General features: G+C 45.6%; 1 protein-coding gene across 2 annotated transcripts in view; it reads right to left on the minus strand.

The window, feature by feature from the left end:
• Positions 1-5,745, minus strand: part of NFATC3 (nuclear factor of activated T cells 3) — a 62,393-nt gene extending 56,648 nt beyond the window's left edge. For both annotated transcript variants that reach the window (XM_054296394.1, XM_054296392.1), the window contains exon 1: positions 5,594-5,745. In XM_054296394.1, the coding sequence (XP_054152369.1) occupies positions 5,594-5,693 (100 nt within the window). In that variant the 5' untranslated portion in view covers positions 5,694-5,745. The remainder of the gene's footprint in view (positions 1-5,593) is intronic.
• Between the last annotated feature and the right edge of the window lie 3,737 nt (positions 5,746-9,482).

Genomic DNA, 9,482 nt, shown 5'->3' on the forward strand with positions numbered 1-9,482 from the left:
ACTGTGAAAAATCACAACATACTCAAACATGTCAGCTTGCCAGGATTACCATCTTAATCTCTTACTTTTAATTGCCAGGCAATTCTTGACTCCATTGATACCACTTCAGTACACATTCTCCTTTGGTCTTTCTCAGTGTTTCTCTAAGCTATCTTGAAGTCACAAGACCCTCTGGTTTTGGCCAGATGCAGCTGTTTGGTTTTCCCTCCTCCCCCCTATCAGCAGATTATATAACCACAGCCTATATGACTGATTTGCATTGTGTCCCTGTGTGTCAATCTTTTACATGCAGATACCAGCATCCCCCAGCTTGCAGAATAAAATGATAGTAGCTCAATTTCCTGCAAGTGGTGGTTTATCACTATATAGTTAATACTCAGTTATCAAAGAAATATTTCTGTTAGAAAGTGTCATTTATATCTAAGAGAGAAAAAAATAAATGGATTCAAGTAACTTATCCATTCATTCCTTTGTTGGAATAGCACCAGCTGATCCTATTCTTAACCACACGAGCACTCTTTTGTATAGCAAATGTTAACAGAGCAGCACAGACAGCTGTATTTAGATGGATGACCCAAATTATATATATTAACCCCAGTTACCATCTTGTGCAAAGACTTTCCCTCCTACCTATTTATATAGATATCCAAGTCTAAATAGAATCAAAATAACTTAAAAAATAATAAAACTTCAAGTGAAACATACAGGTGTGCAAGGTAGCCTGGTAAACAGACTTCAAAAGATGTCTCACAAGCTCCTCTTAACTCAGCCAGGGAAAGCAAACTTTGCAACAGTTCTGGACCAGCTCTTTTGAGCACAAAATCAAATTTCACCAAGAGCAATCCTCAGTCAACTCACACCGTAAGTTCACAGCTACTGCCAGCACCCAGCCCTTCATTTCCCACTCAATCTAATTATAAGACTACTCTCTCTTTTCTACCACAATTTGATTTTATTAAGATTATTTACCTTAATCACAACCTCAGGGAAAAGAACAAAAAGTTCAACCATGCTGCAAACTCCTGTCAACAGCTTTGACAGGTTTCTACTCTCTACCAACAACCCCTGACAGCAATACCAGTCATGAATGCACATTTAGGAAGGGAAAAAGGATACTTCACATATTAACGATGAAGGCAAAGCTATAAAGACTTGTATTGTGGTGGTGTTTCAGTATAAATCAATGGTTTTAAGACTTCCATGGCACACATAAATGAAATAACACATACATAGTGCCAGTTGTCACTACAAGAGAACTCTGCCTAGCTGAGGGAAAACTCAGCACCCATCATCACTTCAGAGCACTTGGTATGTGGGCAGGAGACAACTGCAGAGCAGCCCAAGCAGCTCATGGATGCTCACAGAGAAAGGTCTGACACCAAAACCTTCAGAAAAATCAGGCATTACTCTGACAGTCACTATAGCAAAATGTGCATTTCAGTCGTGTTATCCAGTAACAACCCAATAAACCACCATATCCAAGTGAAAGGAAAAAAATCTCAGAGGAGAACAGGAGTAGAAGTTTGTAAACCAATGCAAGAGACAAATCCAAGCACAGCATTTGTATGCAGAATGAGGCTGCAGCACACAAAGATGTTTTGAATAGTCGCTAAATTCATCACAGAACTGGGATGGTTTTTATACTCTTCAGAAGACAAGTAAGAGATATCATAAAATTCATTTGTAACAAGATTACCAAATAGTATTACCTAACCAAATGTTAAGTCACAGAAAATATGAAGAACCCGTTTTCATCTTGTTTCATAAAATAAAATAAATAAAATAAAATAAATACTATGAACCTGAAGCCCAAGGAGGGTAGTTTGATCAGTTCTTTTAAAGCACTCAAATTGTGGGAAAGCAAATAAATAAAATCAACCAGAGAAGATTATTTACATGGAAATATCAACTTCTCCTTCTCTACTTCATAATCCAAGAACAAAAGGTAGAAGTTAAGGTGAAACGCATATTACTGTTTCACGGGGTAACAAAACATTAGCCCCTCTTTAGCTCTTAGAATACTTAATCAGAAATAACAGGAACATTTGAGGCAGGAGGCTGAACAGCAGCATCGATAACTCATCTGTAACTCTTCATCTTCTGCATACTGAACAGTTTGCAGCCTCTAATTTTAAGTTAGTTCTGATTTCATATACCAGGAAGAAATAGTTTTGCATGACACAGAACCCTGTAAGATCCCAAATTCTCAGCTTAATAGTATATACTCCAAGTACAGCTTTTACCTTGTAAAAACTCATTCTTTTAAGGAGAAGATGAACCTCTAAAATAAAACTTCAGAAAATTTTACAGCAACTCATATTTGCTTTCATTTTGATAAGTTTGGCATTTAAAATATAACGTGTCCTCAGCAGTGTGAAAAACTCAATGCAGTTTAATTGCCTAATAAATTCTAGACAAATTCCCCAAAATTACACGGAATAGAATTACAAAACTGGTGGTGGTGAAGGGAATCGGGGCACCATTACAAAAGCATTCCAGCTAATTCAATTACTCCAGTGTCACCCATTACATCCCAAAGGTCCCTTCACTAAAAAGCCCAAACCAGGGGACACATCAAACACTGGCACTGACAGTTGCAAGCCAGTGACATCTCTCAGCAGACTGTGGAGCACCTGCACGTTCTGTGAGGCACGGGCTGACAGAGACATTCCACATGCAGCTGATACAAGGTGGCACAATGCAATCAACTGCTACTGCAGCTACCCAAACTTTTGCAACTAAGAGCAAAGCAAAGATACTTGGTTCACTTCAGTGATCTATAGCACTAACTTCGGGCACTGGAGGCTTGAATTTCTTGGTCATAAAAAGATGAAGCTCATCAGTACCTAGAACTGTACCAACGCTTTTAGTGCTCAACACTATGAACCCAAGTGACAATTTCTTTTTTCTTTGGGATAAGAACACTGAACAAACAGAGAAACAGAAAGCAAGTTTGCAGAAACTCTTGCTCAGTACCTAACATCCACTCCAAAGCAGCTGAAGAGCTTTTGAGAATCTTTAATTTAGCAATTACCTGAGCAAATTTTTACCTCCACTCAAAAACAACTGGAAATGGGCTACCCCTTTTAATTTCAATCCAAGTATTCTGCAAAGGTTGCAGTATTACACTAGGGATTGCAAGCATGTTCACACATCTTTCATGCATTCTCCTCTGCAGCAGGAACTACAACTTTCAGATCAAGCAAAGAAACACTAATGCAGAACAGAGGTCTCAAGCCTGCCACTTAGCACAAAACTACAAATGTCAGTCCTGATATCCTGAAACCCACTGAAATTGTTCTGTGGGTAACTAAAGATCCCAGCTGATTTAATTTCTCTTACTGTTCTTTTAATATCATAAAAGGGATAATCTACTGCCTGGCACTAGCACTCCCTTAGTAGTTCAGATATCTAAAGTATTTCAAGGAAATGAAAGAATAGCTCACTTTGCCTTGCTTTTGATTACAAATACAGTTAAATATAAATATGAAACTGTATATACTTACATGTGTACATATATAAAAGAAAAAAATCCTCGCAACACTAGAGTAGTCTCAGTACAAAAGACACCATTAACATAGATTTCCATGTTATTTGCACAAGAACTTAGCACCAGACACTTCCTTCATCAGAACGCCCGTCTCAAACTTTTAGAGACAAAGCACGAAGGATCAGAATGTGTTTTTAGGTGTTCTCTATGATCATGGAAAACTGAGTAATTTTAGTATTATTTCTTTCAAACTAAGCAACTTTCCCTGTGACCTACATGTTTTATTATTAGCATACACCCTTTGCTTACTTTGCAGCACAACAGACACCACCATTGAAGGAAGTGATATGGGATTATGAAATAGATGCTTTAGGGAGCTCTAAGAACTTTTTGTTTTGTTCATCTAATGTATTTGGAAGAGGGGTAAGGGAAAAAATAGATGTCCAATATGGGACCTCTCATATGAATTCTAGTTCTCCATGTGTAAAATACAAGGGCAGAATAAACAGATGAGCTCTGGCAATACTTTTAACAGAGGACATGAAGGCAGAGTTCTACTCTAACCCTTTGCCCCGCAGGCCACATCTGTGCACAGCAGGCAAGATCATCTCCAGAATTCTACAAAACAGTAAAATTACTTGAGCTTCACATGCAGAATTTCTTACTGAGAGCTACAGCAAACAAACTAGTTCATGGTCCAAATATCACATTTTTAAATTTGACATAAGAACAGTTCTGACTTTTTAAGCATGGAACATTCTCTGTATTCAGAGTAACATCTGAACAGCTTGTTAAGGACTGCTACCCAAATACAAATACAACAGTGAGTTGATCCCACACTAGTATTTCCAGCTTTCTGAGAAACTTGTTCTCTCATTCTCATCTGTCATCAACAAAGGAACACAGTTTAGACAACCAGTTTTATGTCAAAATAATAGAAATGGGGGTGTCAAAATTATTTTTGTTGTCATTTGTTCACATGTTTTCCATTGTTTTCATACGGTACTGTAATGCACTTATCTATGCAGAATTCAGGCCCCCTTCACAACATACACCATCTGCTATTGTACTGAGATGGAAAATAGACAAAGCCTTCCCTGATCTGAATGAATTTGCAAATTAAATCTGAGCATCAAGAAAGTTAGGGATTTTCTAAGGAGTTAATCCTGAGTGCTTTCACACAGACTGTATCAAACAAATTTTTTTCTAATTAACTTAGGCAGACAACCGAGCCAAACAACATGGCTGCATCATTTAGCCTGGATACAGCCGTGTTTCAAGCTATCTTATCATCTAACACTTAGACATAAGACAGCCCATTACCAATCAAAACTTATTTCAAGTGTGTTAGAAAATAAAGCACGCAGCCATCAAACTCTGGTACAGCTAAACAAGGCACAGCTGGTCCTTATTGATTCTTCACGCCACAATTCACAGGGAATACTTTGTTTTCTGCAGTTTCAAGAAATACGAGCATTTTAAAACGGGCTTTTCAGGCTCCAGTACTACAAAACAAAGTAAAATGGAAGCACTCTGAGATGTATGCGTGCATCTGTACACAGGGACCCAAAAAAACCATCACATCTCGACACGCGGTGTTCGCCCGTGCACACGTACACAAAGTCTGCACAACACACTGGGATGTTCTATATACGGGGAACACTTCGGCTGAAACTTTTCACGGCAAGTACCCGAGCGCTGCCCTGCTCCGGCCCCGTTAACACCTCGCTGCTCCCTGCCCGGTCCCTCCCCGGGCTCGGGGGGCGTGGGGCCACCACATCCAACCCCGGGCCTTTTCCCCGCCGGCGCCACCGCGCCCGGGGCGGCTCCTCCCGCACGATGCGAGCGCTTGGGTTTCTTTTCGCAAAGAAAGTTCTTACGGCGGGGAGAGGCCCGGCCGATCGCTGCTGAGCCCCCGCGTCCCGCGGGAGGAACGGGAGCGGCGCCGGGAAGCGGCCGCGGCCTGAGGCACGGACGGACGGCGCCGCTCCCCCCGGGCTGCCGCCTCCCGCAGCGGCGGGGCCGGCGCAGTCCCCGCTGCCCTCCCCGCCTCGTTCGGAGGAAAACAGGAACCCGACCGACCCCCCCGGCCCCGGGGCGCACCTGCGGGCCCCAGCGGCGGCCCGGGGCCGGGCTGCCCGTCCTCGCCGAAGATCAGCCTGAAGTCGAACTCGTCGGTGGCGCCGCAGTTTGCCGTAGTCATGGGTTTGGCCGGCGAGGCGCAGCGAGACCCCGTCGCCCCTCAGGGCCGCGCCGGGTCCCGCCGGGCTGCGCTCGCCCCTCAGGAGCGCCGCATAACACCGGGCGGCGGAGGGGCCGGAGGCGGGGCGGCGGCGCGAGCGGCGGCTGCGGCCCCAGCGCGAGCTCCGGTGCCCGGGCGCTTCTGTCACTCGGGGGGGGGCGGGCGCCTACTCCGGGCTGAGGCTGGACCCGCCCCCGCGCCGCGCCCCGGGCAGCGCCCCCCGCCCCGGCCCGCCCCGCCGGGCCCTCCCTCTTCTGTCCGTGCGTCCTCCGGCCGTCCCTCCCGCGGTGACGTCACGGCGCCGACAGCGCCCCGTGACCGCCGCCCGACTGAGAGACCGCCCGCTCTCCGGGCGCCGCGGGGCCTGCCGGGAGTTGTAGGCGGTGCTCGGCGCCCAATCGGGCGCGGCCAGCGGCGCGCGCGGGGCGGGGCCGTGCGCGGGGCGCGGTGCCACGTGTCGGTCCCGCCGCCGCCGGCAGCGCCCGCCCCGAGCTGAGCCCGCTCCCGCTCCGGACCCGCTCCGTGACCCCTCCTGCACAGCGCAGACGGCCCCACGCCAGAGCGAAGGAGCAGGATTTTCTTGCGGCGTGCGGAGCGTTACGTTCTAAAAGACCGCATGTGAATAGGTGGTGCTCTTGGCTCCAGCTAATGACTGGAATAATTAGGTGGGATGGCGTACGCTGAGGAATGCCGCTTGGGTAACAAATGCTGGCTCCGGGACTCAAAGCTGTTAGCTGCTTGCCTTCCGGCTCAGTGGGAACAGCGGCAGTCAGGCAAACACAGAACCACAGAATACTGAGCTGGAAGGGAGCCACAAGGACCCCGCAGCTCCTGGGCCTGCATAGGACACCCCAAGAACCCCAGCGTGTGTCTGAGCACCCTGTCCGAACACCCCCGGAACTCCGGCCGGTCTGGGGCTGTGAGCGCTTCCTTCGGGAGCCCCTTCAGTGCCCAGCCCATTCCTGTGCCCAGCCCATTCCGGTGCCCAGCCCGTTCGGTGCCCAGCCCATTCCAATGCCCGGGCCGTTCAGTGACCAGCCCCTTCAGTGACCAGCCCCTTCAGTGACCAGCCCGTTCCATGCCCAGCCCATTCCGGTGCCCAGCCCGTTCTGTGCCCAGCCCATTTCAATGCCCGGCCCGTTCAGTGCCCAGCCCCTTACAGTGCCCAGCCCGTTCAGTGCCCAGCCCATTCAGTGCCCAGCCCGTTCCCGTGCCCAGCCCATTCAGTGCCCAGCCCCTTACAGTGCCCAGCCCGTTCAGTGCCCAGCCCATTCAGTGCCCAGCCCGTTCCTGTGCCCAGCCCGTGCCCAGCCACCCTGGCTTGCACTGTGGCACTTCTCATGCCCTTCACTTTCTGGTCACCACAGCTGCTGCACCAAGTCTGTAGAACTGCACAGAATTCTCCTCTGAAAGCAATTCCAGAAAGAATTTTAAAGCATGGAATAGTGTCTTCTCAGTCTTGCATTTTGCGAGATCTGCATCTAAAAGTTTTTAACTATAAGGAAAATAATTAAAATATTCCTTAGCAATGTATGCCATCAATGAAGGGAGCCCAGCAGTCAGCAGAGAGATCACAGAAGCTTCAGGATGCTCTGCCTGCACGATAACATACCAGAATCTATAGTTTTGCCTTGCACTAAGATGAAAAGACAAAAAGGAGGGCAAAATAAACCAGAACTTGCTCTTGCAGCATGAGCATCTGTTCCCTGCAGGAGATGGCAGTACAGAAACTCTGACTGTCCTGATGTGGCTGGAATTTGCACTCTAAGAAATCATAGTACAACTTGAGGGAGCTTAATGCTTGAGTCCTGTGTCCAGTTCTGGGCCCCTCACTTCAAGAAAGACATTGAGGTGCTGGAGCATGTCCAGAGAACGGCAGGGAATTGGTGAAGGGTCTGGAGCACAGGTCCTGTGAGGAGAGGCTGGGGAAGCTGGGGTTTAGCCTGGAGAGGGGGAGGCTCAGGGGTGACTTTATCCCTTTTCTATAACTCCCAGGTGGGGGTCAGCCTCTTCCCGCAGGCAATCAGCAACAGGATGACAGGACATGGTCTTCAGCTATGCCAGGAGAGGTTCAGGTTGGACATCAGGAAGAATTTCTCCATGGAAAGGATTGTCAGGCATGGGAAGGGGCTGCCCAGGGAGATGGTGGAGTCATCATTCCTGGAGTGTCCAAGGAATGACTGGACTTAATGAAATAGTCACTGTGTGCTGTGGAATAAATAAAATATTAATCCTTAATACATATGACCTAGGAAGATTTTAGGTTTGAGCTGAAACTTTGAAATTGATGGGATTTAAACTACTACTCACAAATAGTCAAGTTTGCTTACAGCCAGTTATGTAATATTCACAGTTTAATTTGAAACTCATATTAACCAGAAATATCATCACTATCTCTAAGGCTTCATTACTCAGTTGAAAAATCATCTGAACTAGTTAGTGTGTTGTGACTCTATGGCCATCTCCAGGTTAATATTGTTTGATTCTAAAAAAATTCCAATTGTTTCTATGCACAGGGTCTTTCCATATTTGTTGCTGTTTAGGCAGATCCCAACAGGTGTGTCATAACCCCAGGCATGCATTTGTACCTGGATGTTCTCATTAGAGCCTGTGAATGAAAGTGAGACAAGAAGGCTCACGTGAAGAGGAATTAGCCACAGTGAATAATCCTCAGTCCAGAGGCTCTTAACAGAGTGCAGTGAATTCTCTGTGAATTCTCTCTCTCTGTGCACTTCTGAGGAAGGTCAGTAATCTGTGCTGAAGAGAGCAAGCCTAAATGAAAAGCTACTTTGTGACATTGCAGTTCTAGAGGAAACAGAACACATAATATTAAAAAATACTTTGCAGAACTTGGGACAGCAGGAGTTTGCCCAAGTTTGCCCAAAATGGGAAGTTGCTTCTAGTGCAAAAGCAGCCATATGTTTTTTACTTATCTTGTAAAGCACTGTCCTTGCCATTATCACTTCCCACACACCACCAGCTATTTCTTTACTGAAAATACATGAGCAGCTACAGCTACTGTTCTTACAACACTTAAACCAAAGATTCATGCTCTCTTAGGGTAGACAATTCCCTTTTCTAAAGGAAGCCTGAACCTTTATAAGGAGCTCACAGCCAGTTGGCCTGTAGCCTCTTTTTATCTCTAAATCCAAGGTCACGTAGCAAGACAAGCTGGAAAACTATGTGTAATTGGATTAACTGAGGTTAAGAAAAACCCTCATACATTCTTGAATGAAAACAGATCTTCGATGAACCAGTCAGTAAAATACACTATACATAAAATTACTTTTAACAGCTAATTTTTGTCTAAAAACTTTGGGGTAATCTTTTGCTTTTCAAAGCAGCTGAGTTAGACTTTGTCTTATTGTTAAATAATTGTTGTGTCAGATTACAGCAAATGGAGCAACCACAGCAGTTTCCTGTTCTGTTATACCAGTAGATTGTTCATTATGCACGTCCCCAGTGAAAAATACAATCAAACTTGTTCTCTTCATAAGGGTGGACTTGAACACAAGTATTTGATCCATGTTCTTTGATAAGATGCTCAGACTATATTTCTAATGATTATGCTAAATTAAAGATTTTAATATTAATGACTTGTTAATTTCCCTTGACTGTGAAGTAAATCTTGTCTCCTCTTTTTCTCGTCTCCACTATTCATTCAGAAAGCTATAATATAAGCAGGATATTAAGTATTGCTTTTAGTCTTACTGACTGCTGTCAATTGAAAAAGAAAATAGACTATATGTC

The sequence above is a fragment of the Melozone crissalis genome, unplaced genomic scaffold, assembly GCF_028551555.1.
Source record: "Melozone crissalis strain CALT ecotype California unplaced genomic scaffold, PUWL_Pcris_2 ptg000007l_1, whole genome shotgun sequence".
Lineage (NCBI taxonomy): Eukaryota > Metazoa > Chordata > Aves > Passeriformes > Passerellidae > Melozone > Melozone crissalis.